This window comes from Balaenoptera borealis, assembly GCF_965194805.1.
Source record: "Balaenoptera borealis genome assembly, chromosome: 6".
NCBI lineage: Eukaryota > Metazoa > Chordata > Mammalia > Artiodactyla > Balaenopteridae > Balaenoptera > Balaenoptera borealis.
In genome coordinates, this window is record NC_138863.1 from 29,134,436 (window position 1) to 29,157,121 (window position 22,686).

At 37.2% G+C, this 22,686-nt stretch overlaps 1 protein-coding gene across 1 annotated transcript in view; it reads right to left on the bottom strand.

The window, feature by feature from the left end:
- CPO (carboxypeptidase O) overlaps positions 1-22,686 on the bottom strand; it is a 102,840-nt gene that overhangs the window by 10,850 nt on the left and 69,304 nt on the right. Inside the window, 8 exon segments of the mRNA XM_082396772.1 lie at positions 5,280-5,461; positions 6,637-6,727; positions 7,870-8,035; positions 12,090-12,094; positions 13,191-13,238; positions 13,242-13,249; positions 13,252-13,282; positions 15,411-15,510. Coding sequence (XP_082252898.1) covers positions 5,280-5,461; positions 6,637-6,727; positions 7,870-8,035; positions 12,090-12,094; positions 13,191-13,238; positions 13,242-13,249; positions 13,252-13,282; positions 15,411-15,510 — 631 coding nt within the window.

Genomic DNA, 22,686 nt, shown 5'->3' on the forward strand with positions numbered 1-22,686 from the left:
ATCCCAATTGATCTCCCTGACTTCCAGGTGAACATTTGTAGAGCAAGACAATGATAATGATCCTGCTGAAAACCTTCAATAACTCTCAGTTACCCACTGCATTTGTATAAACTTCTCAGTCTACTATTTGAGATCCTCTACAATAGGGATCTAACCCACATTTCCAACACCATATTCTCTAGATCCCACCCTAGATTACAGTCAAACTCAAGTTCTCCCACAGTTGCTCAGACATGCCCCATGTTCCTCAGCCTCTCTGCCTTTTCTCAGGGTATTTCCTCTACCTGGGATGCCTTACCTCTTCTCTGTTGAAATTCTATGCAACTTCAAAGAACCTTCTCAAATGCTAAGTTCTCCATAGGCATTTCTTGAGCATCCCAAGTGGATTCTCTCTCCCCACTTTTTTTCCTCCCATAGCCCTTTGCTCATGCTTCTCTGATTACTTCCCTCTTATTTTTCCTTAAAGGTATTTGATACTTATCTCTCATAGGCTCATAGATTTTCAGAGCAGAAAATGACACACTTCCCTCTATCTACTCCCATGTCACCTTACTGAATTGGAAATCCCTCAGAACTAGATGATTTCTAAGGTCTCAGCCTTGCTCTCTTCGGACCTTTTCCTGAGATCAGAGTCACTAACTGAGGTCCAAGTATATTGGCAATATTTATTGACTGTCTGATAAATCTCCTTGCATACCCTTTTGATAGTCTAAGTATTCCCTACCCTAGATTCCCTAATGCTATATTCTACCCACCCGATGGTGTATCCCACTACTTCCCCTTGGGGTCTATACAAACACCACCAAAATCCCCTTGGCCACTCCCTGCCTGGATCCACCATTGCTTTACCCTTGAGGGCAGCCTGACTACACTTACAGGGGCATCAGCTCCCCTGACTTCTTCCCCTGACCAGTGACAGGTCAAGTTTTAGATTCTGTCTCTCTTTTCCTGGTCCTGTATTGTCTGACTGAATCCTAAGGTGTGACAAGGTGGTGTCTGGGTAGAGTGGGGATAGGCACCGTGAAATTCAAAAGGAAGACTAGGAGAGGTAATAAGTGGTTGTGGGGTCCTGTGCAGCAGTAGTATTTTGCACTTTCTGTGTGTGTGCTAAGATTCAACATTAAACATATTTGTAAGCTTTTTGCCTCCTCTCCACTCACTACTAAGAGTTTTACCTTCTCCTTCTCTTCCTGAAAAGAGATTCTGTGTCTTCCCTAGTTGCTGGGCTTGTGTTGTCCAGAACTGAGATGATGGGCAGAAAGGGCTAAAGAACTATAAGGAATAAAGCTGGTTTTAATCATTTACACTGGGAAGATGTACAAGAGCTGTTTGTAGAAAGAAGGGGGAATTATAAGAAGGAAAGGAGAGTCAGAAAGGGGATTCCTAGAGAGAGAAATTCCAGTAAGAAAATAAGAATGAAGAGTGGAGAGAAAGGATTCAGGGTAGCTGCTGTGTGTGAGTGAAATTAAGAGCATGAAGCCTAGAGAAAGAGTTGCTAAGAAATAGCAAGTACATCCTTTTTGAAGTTCTTTGAGAGTTTCTGGTAGAGCTATGAATTGCTTTTAATTATTTTTAATTCCCATGTGTTTCTGTGTTTCTTTGAATGAAACTCCATGCTAACCGGTCTTAACTGTAATTTGGGTTACATGGAGCAGCTTCAGGCTACATTTTCTATTCAAATGGTTTCTTGCATTCTTTTTTCTTTCCTGCAGCTCACCCCAGATCATGATTCTTCTTCCCACTGCCAACCTTCACTTATTTTATCTTATATTGCTCCCTTTCTTCAACTGTTGGCTGTGGGGAGGGAAAGAGTCTGCCAGTTTCCTCTTCTTTATTGACAAAAGAACTTTTGATTTTTTTTTTTTTAATGATTCCACCAGCAATTACCATGGGCAAGTAGATAGGAGTAAGAAATATAACATATATGATAAGCACACAGTTGTGATCATTAGCTTATGGGTTTGGTCCTTTCTGAGAAGATGAAATGCAGATTCCCCTAGACTCTGCCTTCTATCTCAAAGGGTCAAACTCCTGATTATTCTTCTCTCTCCTTTTGACACTATACTGCAAGGCCATAGAGAGCCAATTGCTCTGCTGTCCTTCTTCTCAGCCTAAAGGTTCTTTCTAGTCAAAATAATAAAAACCCTTTGCTAGTAGTGTATAATTTACATTGCTAAAGACCTCATGCCTGCTTAATAACTTCTTCACTGGGCCCAGAGAATTTCCTGTAGACATATATTCACAGGCAAGCACTCAGAAAGATTGATTAAGGCCCTGGCATGTTGTGGGAGGATGGAGCTTGGAATAGGATACAAGGGTTGATATGGAAAGTCTTCCAATGGAAAGAATATCAGCATTTGAAACATTAGATTTCTTATAGCTATTCTAATTTCCAGAGCAGTTTAGAATGAGGGTATATATAGTTCTGTTTCCCCTACTTAGTGATTGCCAAGTTGTCTATCATACAGTATAATATTTATGAAGATTTCTACAAATTTTTGGTTTTGTAAATACATAGAGATTAATTACTAGTCTCTGGTGGTTGTAAATATACCAGAAATGGAAAACTCCTTGAACAGTTGGTGTGATTCTATCTTTGTGTACTCTATCAAAGCTTATCACTAAGAACCTAAAAACACTGCTAACTAGCTTTTATGAGTTTGATACATGGTGGCAACATTTTCAGTCTTTTTATGGAAAAGTCTTAGTGATGAATGTTATGCTAACTCTTCAACACCTAAGGCTGTAAGAGATACAGAATTGAAGCAATCTTTCTCAATTCAATTTTCCAGTCTCTACATAGAGTATTGAGGATGGCCAGTAATGCCCATCTTAGAATTCCACCTTCTGGTAGCAGCAATGTCAGTGCCCTCTCTGTGGCCAGAGGGCTCTAATGAGACAGCCAATCAGCAGCCCAAGACCCGGTGACATTTGAATACAAACCTTGCAAAAACGGAGATGTAGTAACTGTTTTCCTGAACCAAAAAAGGAAATGAAATTCTCTAGAAAAATATTGGAGTATATGGGCCTCTTTTTTCTGCTGGTAGAAGGCCTGTCCCATCAAATATCTATAATGGCCTGACTTAGGTGGTTCATTTGTATTTGTCACAGAATCCTTTAAGCAGAAAGTAAACATTTATGGCAAATATCACAGGAATTGGGAAGTAAGGAGGGTTCTGGGCTTCTTGACTAAAATCTCTGTTTCTGTACATTTCTTTACTGAAGAAATAGAACTTCTGGGCACAGAAATGAGGAGGATATAGGACACAGTGGACTGGGCATCTAAGTCGATGACAGCTTCCAGAAGTTGCAAACCCTTCTTGAGCGCAGAGAGGCAGTGTTCTGTGGTCAGATGAATGTGGCCTCTGGAGTCCAAAGACACGAGTTCCAAGCCCAGACTCCAACATTTACTGTCTACAGGGACTTTAGAAATATAATTAACTCAAGGTCTTAATTTCTACATCTCCAAAATGAGCTTATTATATTGTCATGAGGATCAGATGAAGTAATGGCCATAAAATCTCTTTGTAATTTTTAAAGTTATAGGTAAATGTTATCTCCACCTCTTGCAAAATGATCACGTAGTACAAATGTTAGAAAACAATTGCAGGAAAGACATTGGGGTACTGACAGATATTTTTGACTGCTGGGGGGAAGGGCTGCCTTCAGCAAAGATCTATAGTGGTTTTTCTTTTAGTGCCCAGACCTGTGTTTTATGGGTGATGTTCCAGTGGGAGACAAGAGGAATGACAGAGCCAATGGGCCACCAGCCTTCTGTGATCTTAAGAACAGAGCAAGATTAGCCCCTATCCAGCCCAGCATTTATTGATAATGAGGAGCTTGTTTTAAAAACATTTTTTAAAGATATGCAGAAAATAACAAGTGTTGGTGAGAATGTGGAGAAACTGGAACTCTTGTCCACTATTGGAAAGAATAGAAAATGGTGTACTTGCTGTAGAAAGTAGTACGATGGTTCCTCAAAAAGTTGAAAATAGAATTACCATATGATTCAGCAATTCTACTTCTGAGTATGTACCCCAAAGAGTTGAAAGTGGGATCTCAAGGTGGTATCTGTACACCTATGTTCATAGCTGTATTATTTGCAATAGGCAAAAAGTGGAAACAATTCAAATGACCATTGATGGATGAGTGCATAAAGAAAATGTGGTATATACATAACAATGGAATATTATTCAGCCTTAAAAAAAAAAAAAGGAAATTCTGACACATGGTACAACAGGTGTGAAGCTTGAAGACTTCATGCTAAGTGAAATAAGCCCGTCACAAAAAGATAGATACTGTATGATTCCACTTATATGAGGTAACTAGAACAGTCAGACTCATAAAGACAGAAAGTAGAATGGTGGTTGCCAGGGACAAGGGGGAATGTGGATTTTTTGTTTAATGGGAGAGACATTTCAATGATGCATGATGAAAGTTTTGGAGATTGGTTGCACAATAATGTGAATATACTTAACACTACTGTACTGTCCACTTAAAAATGGTTAAGACAGTACATTTTATGTTATGTATATTTTACCACAATTAAAAACTGAAAAAATAACTTTTAAGAAAAGATAACAAATAACTACAACAATTCTAAATTGACCCTTTCTTTGACTTAGGTCTATTGTTCTCAGGCTCACAAAAAGGCAAAGAGCCCAGTCCTTTTCAATAATTCTGCCCACCAGGGCTCGGGTAAACACAGCTTCAGAGAAGGACCCCGATAAGACAAAGCAGACTTTCCCAGCCCCGGCTTGAATTTCACTGGCGCTTCCCCTTACAAATATTCCTAGGCAAATACTAGAGGCAGAGTTTAGAAGAAAATAAAGCATTGTGTTTAGCAGGGAAGAGAGCAGATATTATTTAGCCGTGTTATTTTAGATATGCCATATTCCACTAACAGCTGGGAAGTTCTTTAAAGCACGTTTCAAAAGCTATAATTGCTGAACGGAGCTTCAAGAGAATTTACAGAAATGAAAGCACATTCCTGCAGATTATTAACATAATCATCTCATTTATATTATACACGAATACCTAAGATGTCTCCCAACTTGACACTTTTTGAAATAGGTAGTTAATTAATGCAGGTAAAGCAGCATTTAACCTGAAGCCTTCCCAGCAGGCGTCTGGCAAGGTGTGAAAAGCAGGAGAAAGGAAATAAGGAAAAGCAAAGGGAACAAAAGCGGGGCTGGATCCAAAACCCTAGAAATGGAAATCAGGAAAAGGAAGGCAGGGTCGTGCTGAAGCTTCTCAAGGCTCTGGCACAATGGTCTTACCAGTTGTTCATGGTTACTTGACTTATTTTTGGTGTAGCCATAAGGCACGGGGATGAGCTGCCCGTAAGAGTGCATGGTCAGGAAGCAGGCAGTGTTCTCCTTCTCGCTCTCGAAAAAGCTGGAAACAACTTTAGTCTCTGGTTCAGACATGGGTCCTTGGCAGTTGCGAGATGCACCGATACCTGAAATATACAGGAAACCCCAAGGAAGGCATCATGATCTCCGTTTAGCACTGACCAGGGTCAAGGAGTCAGCCTTGCTCAGGGCATCTGTGCGTGGAATTAAGGCTTGCCTTTGTTTGTCTAATTTTGTCCTGCTAAAATAAGTGATTCAAGGAGGAACTCAGAAAGGCAGGAGGACTGACGTGCAGATTTAGAAACAGACCCCTGCTTATGTGGCCCGGGAAGGAAGACGCAAAGTGGAATGGCATTTTCAGTAATCTTTCACTTAAACATTAGGTGGGTCCTGAAACAAATGCTTGGGAACCGGTTCTTGGGTTCCAGGGTCAGACTCTGTTCTAGTCTTGTTGCCCTAAGTATATCTCTTGCTGTCTTACTGGCTTGAGTCCCATTAGAGCTATTTTGCAAGGACAGAAAAAAAAAAAAAAGCTATTTTGTAGTCTGTCCTTCTCACCAGTAATAATAAGGACCATCAACAGAGCACCTTTTACATGCAGGGCACTGTGCTAAGCCCCTCCTGTGCGGCATCTCATTGAATCTCCACAACAACCTACTGATAAGACGGTATTACTCTGAGCCACGTTTTAAAAATAGGAGAAAACTAAAGCCTAGAGATGAAGCAATTTTTGCAAGACCACAAAGCCGCCAAGTCTGAATGTTAACCTTTCCCATCTGGTTTTTAACCAGACTGCTCTTAACCATCTCTACCTCTATTTGCTTCCAATCCAGTGGACTTGTTGAGATTCAGAAACACGATACTGCCTTAAGGAGAAGAAAATGTTTGCCTTGTTTACTTCTGCCCTCCTGCTGTAAAATAATTTGCAAGGATACTTCTCTGATTTTTCTTTATAACAATTCGTATATTTTAAAACAAAGTGATGGATTTCAAAAATATTCACACTGGTCTAGGTCTTCTTTGCCCTTGTTTTCAGCCAGTCTCACTTGAAAAGAGTCCTGCATTATAGTGTTGTGGTTCTTACTGTATAGATAGTATCACCTCTTTAGAGGGAGTGACACTGACCAGGAAATCCAGAAAGCTGTACAAAATTAGATGTTTATTTCAAAAGGTATATATATAAATAGTACTAATTCTAGTAATTCACCTCTCTTCTGGCTTCTCTGCTCCATTTTTTTTTTTGTCATTATTCATCAATTCATCTGCGAAGCATGTACTTAACTACACCAGGATGCATCGAAATTTCTATTGAGCTCTGTCCCAAAACACATGCCATTATTATGGGATGAATGGGATTTCCTCCAAAGCCAATCCTGTAACAGAGGAACATAGGGAAGTTGCCATTCTAAGGTTTCATAAATCACAGTATTAATGAGGATGGGTGGTCCTCGAACATGAAAAATAGTTCCTTAGGATTGTCTGGAAGAATTGCCTCAACATTACGAAGATTGTGCATATAATTTTTAGTCCCCAGATGGGCTAGCAACCCCCAATAACAGAAACATCTGTACAACCCAAAGTGTACATACGTGTAAACCATCAAATTGGAGGGGTAGTTTGGCTTTTCCCTCATGAGCAGATTAACAGTGCCTGGTGGATGCGATCTGCTTAATCAGGAAAAGCTTCAGAGAGTCATTATTTTAGGCCCAAGTGATAAAGGACGAAAGGGAAGTAGCTTGGCAGATGGGAAAAGGCTGTTCCAGGTGCATCAGAGATGGTCTCTGCACATTTCTGGAAGCAGAAGACTGATGAGTAGAGATAGGGATAAAGACCTGTTTCGCCAGACAAGCTGGGAGGGAAGGGCTTGATTCACATACCGGGCCAGAAAGGCTGTTACAGAGAAAGGGGTCCCACGAAGGGCTGGGGGAGCCAGGGGGAGGGGGAGGAATTCATAGTCTCTGGAAACAGAGGCTCTTAATTATGGAGTGGTATGATTTAGAAACATTTTTAAAGAGGAAGTTGTCACTAAATAAAAATCTTTATGAGATGTTTCCCGTCCTCAACCCCCTCCGTATGCATGACCACCATGAAAAATGAAGGTTGGGTTAGTATTTATAGATCATTTGTGTGCTTCATGCTTCTAGAACTGATATAAGGATACAGGGTAGTATAGGAATTTTATACCAGCATAATCCTAATCATGTGGCAGGCAATCCACAAATTTTAAGGAGATGGTGTTGGAGAAACATTGAATCTGGCTGAAAAACTGGGAATATGTCAAAAACAACCAAACAGACAACATGCTCTGGACTGCAAAAAAGGCCTTCAGCCTCTTCAATCCTAAACTTGACTTAGGTTGTTGACTTAAAAATGTTGATTTTTATCCCAAATGAGGTTTCTTCCTTTACACGACTACAAAACATTTTTATAGCTGCAGTGACTGAGGTCAGAAAAATGAACCCGAGTCAAGATCTAGTTCATGAACCCGTCCCAGGACCAAACTCGATGTACTCACAGTTGTCCAAGTATAGATGTAACCATCTATATTAAGAACCGGAAGCACATAGAAGTCCAGGTTTTTAAGGAGACTTCTTACCCTTGAGTTGTATTTATAGTTCTGTAGAATCTGGATATTTAATAGAGAAACATTTGGAATGATCCTGGGAAGAGGTCTTTTGTCTCTTCATTTTCTAACAATTTCAACTTAATCATAAGTGGTGACTGAACATCCAACCTTTGCCATCCAATCCTGCCTCAATTGTCCCGTTCGTCATGGTGGTCTTTCTGAAGCTTCACCATGCATCAGAATCACCTGGAGGACTTTTTTTTTTTTTTTTTTTTTTTTTAATTTATTTTTGGCTGCATTGGGTCTTCGTTGCTGCGCTGGGGTTTTCTCTAGTTGTGGCGAGCGGGGGCTACTCTTCCCTGTGGTGAGTGGGCTTCTCATTGCGGTGGCTTTTCTTGCTGGAGGACTTTTTAAATTACAGCCTGCCCACCTTCCATCTCCACTCCCAGCCCCAATTCAGTAGGTATGAGGTGGTGATGTGGAAATCCAGAATTTGCATTTCTTCCAAGTTCTCAGTTATGTTGATGCTATGGGTCTAGGAACCACACTTTGAGAACTATAATTTGTAGGTTGAATTATGTTTGGGTTTCTGAAAAGACTGACACAAAAAGTATCTTATATTAATTTTAAAGTTTTCTTATTCCCTCAAAGGAGGGATATAGGTAATATGCAAGAATTCACGGTGCTAGGTAGTTTCCATGTGTTAATCTCTTTTTTTTTTTTTTTTTTGTCTGCAATTAATGGCAAGTTTTTTTATTCCTTTCCAACCATTACACATTTTATATTCACCTCTGGTCTTACTGTGGGTGCTGAAACCTTGGGTTAAATACAAGAGCTGATTTTGAAAATCCTTGAATTTTTCTTGATTGTGAGGAAACACTTCCAATGTTTCATCATTTAGTATAATGTCTGCTGTAATTTCTTATAGGACATCTTTTATGAGGTCATAAGCTTTCCCTTCTATTCCTAATTTTCTAAGAGTTTATTTTCTAATTATAAATGCGTTTTAAGTTGTTAAATGAGTTTTCTAGATCTATGGAAATAATTATGTATTTTTCCTTTTTTAACATGCTAACTGGCTCCTACATTGATAGACCTTCTGAAGCTAAACCATTGTTTCATTCTGGCAATGAACCTTACTTTATTTTTTATTTTTTAGGTTTCAATACGTTGCTGGATTTAGTTTGCTAACATCTTATTTAAGATTTTTGTTATCTTTCTTCAAATATTTGGAAAACTATCAAGGATTGTTCCTTTTTTATTTTTTAAATAGAATTTTTCTTTAAGAGCGGTTTTAGGTTCACAGCAAAGTGGAGATCACAGAAAGTACAGAGTGTTCTCATAAACTCCATCTCTCCCCACCCTCCAAAACTCCCTTGTTATCAACATCTTTCACAGAGTGGTACATTTGTTAACAACTGATTAATCTACGTTGACACATCGTTATCACCAAAAGTCCATAGTTCACATTAGGTTTCACTCTTGGCGTTGTACATTCTATGGGTTTTAACAAATGCATAAGGACATGTATCCACCATTATAGTATCATACAGAGTACTTTTACTGCTCTAAAAATCCTCTGCAATCTGCTGATTCATCCCTCCCTACCTCCAACCCCTGGCAACCACTGATCTTTTTACTGTCTGCATAGTTTTGCCTCTTTTAGAATGTCATATAGTTGGAATCATACAGTATGCAGCTTTTCAAATTGGCTTCTTTCACTTCATAATATGCATTTAAGTTTCTTCCATGTCTTTTCATGACTTGATAGCTCATTTCTTTTTAGCACTCAGTAATATTCCATTGTCTGCATGTACCACAGTTTATCCATTCACCTACTGAAGGACATCTTGGTTGCTTCCAGGTTTTTGTAATTATGAATAAAGCTGCTATAAACATCCATGTGCAGGTTTTTGTGTGGACATAAGTTTTCAAGTCCTTTGGGTAAATACTAAGGAGTGTGATTGCTGGATCATAGGTAAGAGTATGTTTAGTTTTGTAAGAGACTGCCAAACTGTCTTCCCAAGTTGCTGAACCATTTTGAAAGATCATTGCCTTTTTTCAGCTGTTGAATTTTTTTTTTATTACTGATTTGACTTATTTTTTTAAATAAGTCTATAGATCTTAAAGTTTATAGATCTTTTCAGGCTTTTAAAATTCTTGTTTGATTTTTTAATATTTTTCTAGAGAATTGTCTACTGCATCTAATTATTTATTGTTCTATTGTTCACAGCTTTCATGAAAATTTTTTAAAATTTCCCATATCAATATTTATATTTAATTTTCATATTTAGTATTATTGATTTGTGCCTTTTCTTGTTTATTACTGACTAATTTTGGAGAGTTTTATCCATTCTACAGGTCTGTAAAGAGTCAGCTTTTTTTTTTTTTTTTTTTTTTTTAAATTTATTTTTGGCTGCATTGGGTCTTCGTTGCTGCGCTGGGGTTTTCTCTAGTTGTGGCGAGCGGGGGCTACTCTTCCCTGTGGTGAGTGGGCTTCTCATTGCGGTGGCTTTTCTTGCTGGAGGACTTTTTAAATTACAGCCTGCCCACCTTCCATCTCCACTCCCAGCCCCAATTCAGTAGGTATGAGGTGGTGATGTGGAAATCCAGAATTTGCATTTCTTCCAAGTTCTCAGTTATGTTGATGCTATGGGTCTAGGAACCACACTTTGAGAACTATAATTTGTAGGTTGAATTATGTTTGGGTTTCTGAAAAGACTGACACAAAAAGTATCTTATATTAATTTTAAAGTTTTCTTATTCCCTCAAAGGAGGGATATAGGTAATATGCAAAAATTCACAGTGCTAGGTAGTTTCCATGTGTTAATCTCTTAATCCACACAATAGTGTGGTCTTCATGACTGCGTTGAAGTAGTCATTTCATACATCTTTTGCAGGTAAAAAACTAGGGGTCCTAGTGATAGAAATTTTGCACAAGACTATTAGAAAGAGACAGCAATAATCTAAGAGATTAATAAGAGACAGCGTAATCTCCTGCAATACTTATTACATTCATTATATTCCTCTTTCCTTAGAGACTCCTGCAGTCCCAGCTGACCCAGTCTTCTTTCTCCTCTCCCCATTTGTTGTTCTTGTATATCAGGTCAGCCTCACTCAAGAAAGGAAGATCCCCTCTTCTTTCAGAGGTGGGGTAGGTAGGAATTAACCTGGCAATTATGGATTCTCTTTGGTCGAGAAGAAGCTGTGAACATGCCCATGTTTGTAACAGTCACATCTTGTTTTGGTTTGTAAATGGCCTGGACTCATGCTATTCATTGAAAGCTCCTGGGAGCTGGGCTGATGAAGGCTCTCCCTCTATATCTATGAGAAACTTACGAATTGAAATAAATACAGGCTGGATTCATCATATTCAAGGAAGTTTTCCCTTTTAGCCTCACCCATTTTTAAAGCTCCTGGCATAATTCCTAATCTACCCTTTACCTTGATTCTCTCTTGTAATTACCCCTTTTATTTATGAGTCTATGTATATGACCATATGTTTATCTTTATTGCCTCCTCATTACGTGTCAATTCTATTCTTTAAAATATGTCCTAGGCAAAGGATGTTTAGAGGTCTTTTTGGCTGACTCAGCTCAGAGTTTGACGGCCTATGGAAAAATCAGGTTGGTAGGTGGCCCACACTTAACATATCAACCAGTTACCCACTCGGCTCTGGGGTAAATTCTATTTCAGAGCCAAGAGATTTTTTTGTAGTTGTAAGTAATTCTTGAATTTGGGGATGTGCTTTGTAAATTAACATGTCTACAGCGAACAAAGTAATGCTAGTTCTTAATGCCAAACTACTTTGGCAGTGGTTCTTGAAGAGCAGTCCTGGACCAGCGATATCAACACCACCTGGGAACTTGTTAGAAATGCACTGTTTTTCTGTAACTTGAGTGTGCATCAGAATGACCTGGAGGAGGGCTTGTTAAAACACAGATTGCTGGGCCCACCCACAGAGTTGCTGATTCAGTAGATCTGTAGTTAGACCCCCAAGAATGTGCATTTCTAACAAGTTCCCAGGAGATGTTGATGCTGTTGGTCGAGGGACCACCCTTTGAAAACCACTGGTTAGGTGCAGTTGTTGTCAACCCTGCCTACATAGTAGGATCACCTAGGGAGCTTTCAAAAGGTGTCTGGGCCCCATCCTGGAGCAATTAGCTCACAATCTCTGTGGATGGGGCCCAGGCATCAGTATTAAGCAGCCAGAATTGAAAAATCACTGGTCTAAAACTGAGAGCCAAGAAGGCCTGGCCCTGTGGAAAAGTGGTTATTCAGTCTCAAACACCTTTCATCGTATCACATGTTAAAAGGGAGAGAGCCTGGAGATTGGGTTATCCCTCTGGCTATGCTACGGTCTGGCTGTGTGACCTCTACAAGTCACTTCACTTCTCTGGGTCTTTGTTTCCTTATAAAATGAAGGAACCAAAAATAAAGGTTGTCCATGATGTTCAAACATTTTTATGGGAAAAAAAATGTGTTAAAAAAGAAAATTTTGTAAAAACTCAAAATACATATGAAAAGTGAACTGGGGATTTCTCCCTTACGCAGCCCCCCACCCCGTCCCCCTTCCACTGTGGGAGCACCGGAGGCACCCAGGCCTTCACAGAGCACAAGCTGGAAACCTCTCAGCCAGAACGTCTAAGGTCCTTTCCAGCCACCCTCCACGATTCTAAGTTCCTCAGTCTTAGCGGGGACGAGGGAGGCCAAGCGTGAAGAAAACTAAGGGATAAGTTCTTACTTCTGGGACTTTATTTTTAAGTCCTACCCCCGTGGTCTCACCCAACCATTCCAAATTCTCTTTACTCCAGAACATGATTCCACCCCCATGATTAAGATGTAAACATTTACAAGTATTTAATTTTTAAAAAATTTTTATTGGAGTATAATTGATTTACAATGTTATGTTAGTTTCAGGTGCACAGCAAAGTGAATCTGTTATATAAATACATATGGATATATGTATTTGGACTCTTTTTTAGATTCTTTTCCCATATAGGTCGTTACAGAGTACTGAGTAGAGTTCCCTGTGCTATACAGTAGGTCCTTATTAGTTATCAATTTTATACATAGTAGTGTGCATGTGTCGATCTCAATCTTCCAATTTATCCCTCCCCACCAAGTTTTGAATCTTAAAATCAAGACTTTGGAAAAGCCAAGTCTCTCTGTCTTGCCTCTTTTAACCTTGTCTATATTTCTGACTAGAGCCGCTGGATAGTAAATAAATATCCTTGAATGGGACTCTAATTCTCAGCCTTCTCACTCACCTTCAAATAATACATGGGCCGGTTCTCATAGGTCATTCCTAGGAAATGCTATGTCACCACTTCTCCCTTATCTCACTCATCCACTGATAGATCTGAAACAGCCAGGGAGGACTGAGGTTATCAATAAGAAGATCCTTTGCTTGCCTCTAAATTATGATAATTGCTTCTTTCATCAAGGTACTGAACTCTGAACCCTTTGCTCTTTATTAGCACACAAACTAGAAGACTAAACTAATGAATTATGACCGCCCCTCCTCCCATATTCTTTAAAGATCTACTCTGCCACCCAGGCTTAGGACACCCTGTTGAACTTTACAAATAAATGATTGAGAATTATCAATTTCAACAATCCAGTATAACGCTTCTGAAACATTGTACAATCACACAGCCTTCAAATGGCCATCAGACTTCCGGACTTTGCAGTGGCACTCAATCATGCCAGAAATTTCAGGTCCAGCTTATTTTGTGGGATCTTCTTTAGTCTTTATGAATCCCCAAAATATCTTTTGCTAACGTCCATGGATCCAAAATTAGAGAAGAGCCTGCATATGCCCTTCACAGAACATGACAGCGAAATTTCTCAATCAAGACCAAGTTAATAACTTGGGGTTCTTTAAGGGAGAATGAAATAAGGAATTCACAAACATAAGACATATTAAGACGTCATTGGCATGTGACATGATACCTCCCACACTCAATTTCTGTATCATGGAAATACCTGAATGACAAGAGTTATGGTAAATAATAATAATTAATTTGGCATAACAACTATTCTATTTGAAAATTTCTGTCTCAATTGACATTCATCTTAGCATCGAATATCTACAGATAAAATACATTATTATAACAGTAATAATACTTAAGTGGGGGAAGAGACTAACAACTCCTCACATGGGTATTGTGTATTCTTCTGTGATGGGACTGGATCAGATGCAGGTGACTTGAGTCTTGGGAGACATACAAATAGCAGCGTATCACAGCAGCAGCTATCATTCATTTATTGCTTAATCAGTAGAAGTGTAGTTTATTTCATTTACTCTCAAACAAAGCTGCAGGATAGGTACTGCTATTCCTTTTTCATGTATAAGGAAACTGAGGAACAAAGAGGTTAACTGTCTTGGTCAAGGTCACAGAGCAAGTGGCCAAGCCAGGTGTGACTCATCTCTGATACCAGCACATATACTTCTCATGGGTCTTACTGGATCTTGTTAAAAAAAAAAAAAATCTAAGAAACTTCAGTACTTTGGGGTGATTGTTACAGAAGAAAACGTAAATTCTTTTTTTTTCTTAAGTATTGAATTTAGTTACAATATTGCTTCTGTTTTATGTGTTTTTTTTGTTTTTTAGCCCTGAGGCATGTGGGATCTTAGCTCCCTGCCCAGGGATCAAACCCAGACCCCCTGCATTGGAAGGAGAAGTCTTAACCACTAGGCTGCCAGGGAAGTCCTGAAAATGTAAATTCTTTCTTGTACTTTTTGAAAAAAATTCTGGAAAATATTAATATATTCCCCAATACTGAGGAAATAAATGGTAAAGCCTGGTTGGAGGGTAACTTGTGCATTTATGTCAAAAATTTTAATGTGCATATCATTTAACCCAGTAATTCTATTTTTAGAAATTTATACTCCAAAAGAAGTTTTACATAACATCACACACATACACACACACTACATATATACATATATACTTTTTACGGTATCCAGTTTTAGAAACCACTAAACTTATCTTAGTAGCAATACAAATATTTCTTTGAAAAAAAAGTTTTCCCCTTTTGAGAGCTGTTGCCTGTGTTCCCTGCATCCTACTGAAAATACCACACTTTTGGCTAAATAGGATTCAATCAGAAGGCTTCACCACCCATGTCCCACAACCATATACGCATTGGCCCTGCCCAGCTTAAACCAGCTAAAGACTTGATTAACAAGAGTAACGTTTAATTTTGATCCACATTTACACTAACAAAACTGGTTAGGGTGTTCTTTTCTTCTTTTTTCTTTTTGTTGTTTTGCCTTTTTATTTCATATCACTAGGATTTGTATCCTTAATGGTGATGGTCAGGGGGTGATGTTTGGGAACCCCTCGACCTCAGTGCACAGGCAAACCTCAACCGCCCATTTTGAGGCTCTCTAGTCTATGGATATTAACAGTGAACTATCCCTCGCCCATCCTAAAGTAGGTTGTGACCACCACCAACTCTCCCACCAACGTGTCCATGCTCACCTCCCCCATGGGGTGGTATCTGTTATAGGAATATGTCTCCAGGATCCTCCATGGACTCACTACCTTATCCACAGCTTCTTGTCTCTGCTGTGCTACAGATCTGCAAAGGGAAGAAATACAGACAAAAAGCGATGAAGAAACCAGGATAACATGAGGGTTGGAAGGTTGATGAAAAAGGTAGTAGAAAGCAATGTGCACAGCATTTTGAGGACAAAAGTCAGTGTTGGAGTCTTGCCTCCGCAGCTTACTAATTGTGAGACCTTGGGTACCATGGAGTCCCTCTGAACTGCAGTTTCATCATCTGCAGGTTGAGGACAGCCATTCCCACTTTGCAGGGAGCCTTGGATAATTCAGCAAGATGTTGTAGATAAACACACTTTTAAATTTGTGTAAGAAAGAATAGCTAAGATTTATTGAACTGAAACTTACTGCGAGATACTGCCTGGGTTAAGCAATTTAAATCTCATTTACTTCTCTCAAAAACTTTAAGATATTCTTATTATCCCCATTTCAGAGATGAAGAAATTGAGTCACAGGGAAAGTATTCTTAGAATTTAAACCCTGACAACCTGACTGAAAAGCCTGAAATATTAACCACAATACTGTAAATAATTGTAAGAATCTTTATTCAACAGTTTATTTTTTTAAAAATAAGCTTTATTTTTTTAGAGAAGTTTTAGGTTCACAGCAAAATTGGATGAAAAATGCTGAGAGTTCCCACATACCTGCTGTCCACCCCCACCCACCCCCATGCACACAACCTCCCCCAATATCAACATCCCACACCAGAGTGGTACATTTTTTATAATAAACGAACCTACATTGACACATCATTATTTCCCAAAGTCCATAGTTTACCTGAGGGTTCACTGTTGGTGTTATACTCTCTATGGATTTGAACAAATATATAGTAACATGTATCTACCATTATAGTATCATACAGAAGTGTTTCACTGCCCTGAAAATCTTCTGTGGTCTGGCAATCACTGATCTTTTCATTAGTTTTGCCTTTTACAGAATGTCATATAGTTGGAATCATACAGTATGCAGCCTTTTCAGATTGGCTTCCTTCACTTAGTAATATGCATTTAACTTTCCTCCATGTCTTAATGACTTGATAGCTCATTTCTTTTTAGCACTGTATAATATTCCATTGTCTGGATTACCACAGTTTATTTATCCATTCACCTACTGAATGACATTTTGGTTGCTTCCAAGTTTTGGCAATTATGAATAAATCTGCTATAAACACCTGTGTGCAGCGTTTTGTGGACATAAGTTTTCAGTTTATTTGGGTCATACCAAGGAGCATGACTGCTAGATCATATGGCAAGGGTATGTTTAATTTTGTAAGAAACTACCAAACTGTCTTCCAAAGTGACTGTGTCATTTTGCATTTCCTCCAGCAATGTTTCCTATGCTTATTTTCCATTTGCATATCTTCTTTGGTGAGGTGTCTGTTCATGTCCTTTGTCCATTTTTTAAATCAGGTTGCCTCTTTTCTTATTGCTGAGCTTTAAGAGTTCTTTGTATGTTTTGGATAACTGCCCTTTATCAGATGTATCTTTAGCAAATATTTTCTTTCACTTTGAGCTCATCTTCTCCTTCTCTTGACATTGGTTTTTGAAGGAAGGAAGTTTTTAATTTTAATAAAGTATAGGTTATCTGTTATTTACTTCATGGATCATGCCTTTGGTGATGTATTTAAAAAGTCATCACTATTCCCAAGATTATCTAGGTTTTCTCCTAAGTTATCCTCATTTCACATTTAGTTCTAAAATCCATTTTGACTTAATTTTTTGTGAAGTATGTAGGTCTGTGTCTAGATTCACTTTTTTTGTGTGTGGATGTCCAGTTGTTCCAGGACCATTTATTGGGTTTTGTCAAATGTTTTTGTCTGCATTTATTGATATGATCATGTGATTTTTTATTTTTAGCCTATTGATGTAATGGATTATGTTAATTGATTATCAAATGTTAAACTAGCTTTGCATATATATCTGGGATAAATCTCCGTCAGTGGACATGGTGTATAATTTTTTAATACTTTTTTTGATTCAATTTGTTAATATTTTGTTGTGGATTTTTACATCTATGTTCATGAGAGATAGTGGTCTATAATTTTTTATTCCTTGTAATGTCTTTGCCTGGTTTTGGTATTTGGGTAATGCTGGCCTCAAAGAATGAATGAAAAAGTTTTCCTTCTGCTTCTATCTTTTGGAAGAGATTGTAGAGAATCAGTATAACTTTTTCTTTAAATGTTTCATAAAATTCACCAGTGAAACCCTCTGGGCTTGGTGCTTTCTGTTTTGGAGGGTTATTAATTATTGATTCAATTTCTATAATACATATTGGCCTATTTAGATTACTATTTATGGTCTATATTTTGACAAACCGTTTAATAAAGCTATTCAATGCCTCGCCTTTATGCCAGATATTGTGCCAGCACAATCATGCACATTATATGATTTATTCACATTACAACCCTGTGAAATGTTATCGTCCATGTTTTACAAATAAGGAAACTGAAGCCAAGGGAAATTAAGTAACTTGCAAACAGTCACAGAGCTAGTAAGTCATACAACTAGTCCTCTATCTCTAAGCCACACAAATGTTTGATAAATGTTCTAATTCCCTCGCTAAAAGACTTTACCTAAGCAAAAAGTAGGGTTATATTTTCATTATGAAAGCATACCAACTGATCATTCATTTACCCAATAAATATATTTGAAGTGATTTCTGTGTTAATAGCACTAGGATGTGAGCTTTTGGAGAAGCTGAGGTGTAAAGTTTTGGATAGTGACAAGGAAACATGTTAGAGATCTAATTAGCTAATGTTTCAATGACTTTCATCTATTTTCCCACATTTTTCTCTCTGAACATTCTGGTATTATATTTACTCTTTCCCTAAACCTTCATTTTTTAATCTGTAAAATGGGAATAATAACACCTTACCAAAGGATTCTTATGAAGATTAAATAAGTTAATCTATGTTTAAAAATAAGCAAATTTCTGGAACCTAGTTAACCCTTAATAAATGTTAAAACACAGTAGTAGTTCAAAACAAAGCTAAGTAAAAACCCTATTTTGCTGCAATAACATTGAAAATAAAAATTACATGGAGAATAATTTAGCCATCTAACTGGTATTATCTTCAAACAATACCAAACTACAAAATATTTTGATAGAATTAATTAAAACTCAAGTTCCATTCACATCTACATAACTCCCGTAACTGGATTGACTACATTTTAATTTTTTAATCTGTTCAATTAACACCATGTACCATAATCACCCACTCTAATAGAAATCAATTTCTCTACAAAATTCCATGACTTTAATTGTTACTAATATTAATAATAATAATCTGAATTTAGCAGAAGCTTTTTATCTTCAAAACTGTGAATGTTTTATTGTTAAATGAATTTTACTTTGTTTAGCTTGTCCAAGGAAAACTCATGATATAGGATTGTATAGATAGTTAGTTAAAACAATGAAATGAATTTTAGAAGGAGATAACAAGAAAGAAATGTCATTAAAATTGTAATAGTTGAGGAGCAATATGCTTTTCCATGTTACTCAGGGATTCGTTTCTAATGTTTATCATTTATTTGATTTTTTTTAAGTAAGCTAGAGTGCTTCAGAAGAGAAATTTCAATATAAAAATATATACAGGTGTAATATGTTGAGGCTGATTATTTACAAAACATATTATCATTTTATAAGGAAAATACATACATCCCTTGGTGTGTTTAAAATTCAAAAAAATTCAATTTACACATAAATTTTCAGGATTACATTTCGTGTGCTTATCAGATAATCAGCAAACATATACCTATTATAATAACACTAGTTAACCATTATTGGGCACTATATTCTAAGCACCAATCAAAGCATTTGCATTGTTATCTTACTTAATTCATTCAACAACCCAATCGGCACTTGGTACTCTTTGCAAAAGTGATAATAGATAATAGTAGTAGTAATAGAACATAGATTTCTTTCTTACAGAGCTTAAAATCCACTTAAGGAAGTGAGACATAAACACATGAAAAGCAAAATAACTTCACCATCAAATAATAAAACGTGAGGTATGATAAGCTAGAGCCTGATTACCAATTAAACGGTGCACTAAATGTACTGAGGACAGGAGAGGGAGAATTCCAAACTGAAGTATAGCCAGTAATAATAACAACCAACATTTTATAAGCAATTATACATGCCAGAACTGTTCTAAGGTATATATATATATCATATGATACATATATATATATTCCTACATATAATTCTAACAACAATCCTTAAGGTAAAAACTATTATCCCAGGGTGTTGGTTTTTTTTTTTTTTTCTGAAGATTTTGTTACAGAGGCTAAATTATACTTTTACTATACTCTAGAAAATAAGCATAAAATATTTATTAGCCTATTTTTATAAATTGTCTATCTCTGATTTGGACTGCATAGAAAGCAAAATAAGTATCAGCATTATAAATTCGTCGGGAAATAGTTTCAGTGCTTTTTCAGAATGGAGAGAGGAGAGGAAATAAAGCCAATGAGAAGAGTCTTTTCAGCCCTTCCTTCTTTCTCGTTCCTCACACTGGCTGTCCTGCCAGGAAATGAGATCATTGGAGATGCTTTCACGCGGCATTGGGACCAGGGATAGTGGCTGCTCAGAGCGACGCGGTTCCTTTCTTCACGTAGTTCAGCAAATGTTCAGGTCTTTCTTTATCACAGTCATCTACTCAGTGCCGTAGGAAAGTGACTACACTAAAAAGCAGTCCTGGCAGCTGGTGGATTCCTGTTTCAATTGGGCTGGTATTCCCAGGCAATTTCACAATATGGAAGGGAATAAATTAAAGGTAACTGGGCACCATCAAGCACCAGCATTTGGCTTTCCCCCAGCTAATGTCTGCAAAATGTGTATGATGCCTCCTAAGTCCAGCACGGAATGACTGGGTCCATATAATATGCAAAAAAAAAAGCGAACCGTATGGGATTTGAGTGAAAACCCTGATATCATTTTAACATGAAATTAAACACAATGCTTAAACCTCAAAACCCCAAATACTTAGTTCAAACAACGTTTAAACTGTAAACCTAGAAAAGGCTGTTCCCTGTTTCTAGGCAATTACTTGGGTGATGCATAATACATGTAGAGAAGGAAGGAAAAAGCTGGCTAATCCCTCAAATTACCACCAGTCTCATCTCACCGACCAAATGAAAAGATTATTGTACTTTGTGTATTCTTTTTGAATAGGAATTCATAAAATGTTTAACAGAGAAAATGATGCTTTGGTGGTACATTATTAATAAATACTGTACATCAGAGATTGCCTGATGAAATTTTGACTGGAATGTAAAAAGAGGCAAAAAGACCTAATGAATATTGAGGCAAATTTTGAATTTTAAATACTTAGGAAACAGTTACATGAATATTTCATGATAGTAATGTATTTTCAAAGTTTTTTTTTTCCTTCTTACAAAATTAACATATGCTTATAAGTGGAAATTTTAGGAAGTATGGAGAGGAGAAAAATTAAAAAGAGAAGGAAGGAATAATCCTCCACAATCCCACCTCCCTGAGTTAACCACTGTTGATATTTTGGCATATTTCCTTTCAGTCTGTTATCTGTGCATATTTTTTTCATAAACACAGTGCAGATTATACCTATATATAATTTTGTATTCCCTCCTTTTTTATTATATATTCTACAAGAAACATTTTCTCAAACCAATAAAAACTCTTTATAAACATTATTTTTAATGACTGCATAATGTTTGACAGTAAATATATATTTCATAGCATCATGCACTTAAATATTGTCATCTGTGCTGGATATTAAAGCCACTTCCCTTTTTGGTTTTATCCTATAGTAAATAATTCTGGAGTTAATGACTTTTTGCTCATTTCTGATTATTTCCTTGAGTTACATTCCAGGAATGGGACTAGTAGGTCAGAGAGCATGAACAATTTCAAGGCATTTGATTCATAGTGCTAGATCCCAAATGATCCTACAGATTTACAGATTTACACTTCTATTGGGAGTATGCAATATATATATAACAGGCCACCTCCCTAAATGATCAAGGGAGAGATTACAAAGCTTGTCATCCTTGTTAGATTTTCTGGACTAGTATTACATCACACATAGTAAATAAAGAGTATCAAAAATTGCAGCTAATCTATGTCTTGAGTTGGTAAGAGCCATATAAAAGTGGACATTATTTTACATCAGTAAATAATAATGAAAATAGTCAATAAGGAGCAGGATTAGCAGATTTGAAATGTTTCCCTCAAGTGCAGTCGTGAGCAGCTGTCCCCTGGAAGCCATCTTGCCTGAGTCCCACTGAGCCAAATCACTTCCATAATTTAACCTGGGTTTGGCCATCATTTTTTTTAAACAAAAGTTTTATGCATCTTCTTTGTAGAATATTTGTAAAATGAAGAATAGTTGAGGGAAAGGAAAAAAAAAATCAATCAAAGAGAACAATGTCCATTTTGGTACATACTTTTTCTCTTATTTTTTTAAGTATTTTGATACATTTTGTGTTCTGCATCTTTCTTTCAGCATAAAACATGTCTTTCCCCATGCTATTAAAATTTTCATAATTATTATTCTAATGGATAAATAATATCCCATTGTCCTATGTCACATATTGACATTTGCATAACTTAATATGGGGCATTTAGGTTGTTTCCAAATATTATAATATTTAATATCATGTTTATCTTGTACATAAAGTTATATCCCAGTGCATACAATTCTTTCCATAGTTTGCTTTCTCAGTGTAAATTTCCAGAAGCAGGGATACTTAGGCCAAAGGATGTGTAAGTTTTAAGGTTTGTGATATTTTTAAATAAGTTAATTTTTTTTTCAATCAAAGCCCTGTGACCTATGTAAGTCTTTGCCATTGATCTATGAAGAATCTCAAAAGAGAAAATAAATGCAGTATCTATATGAAACCAAGTAAACTAATGGAAAATGTGAGATGGCGATGTCCAAACAAGTTTAAGCATCACATAGATCCTGGACTCCCTTGATATATCTGAAATCAGACTGTCTGTGAAGCTAAGGGACAGGCTGAGGTCACACAGTTAGTCTGGGGCAAAAATTGGAGTGGATTTCTCTGTTCCGTGAGAGCAAGCTTGTTGCAAGATTCGTTTAACCATGAAACAAAAGAGGAAATACTGTTTGTAAACACACATGCTTGATGAGATATACCAAATGTGCAGAATAATAAACTATGTATGAATAAAGGAAAATACACTTTATATG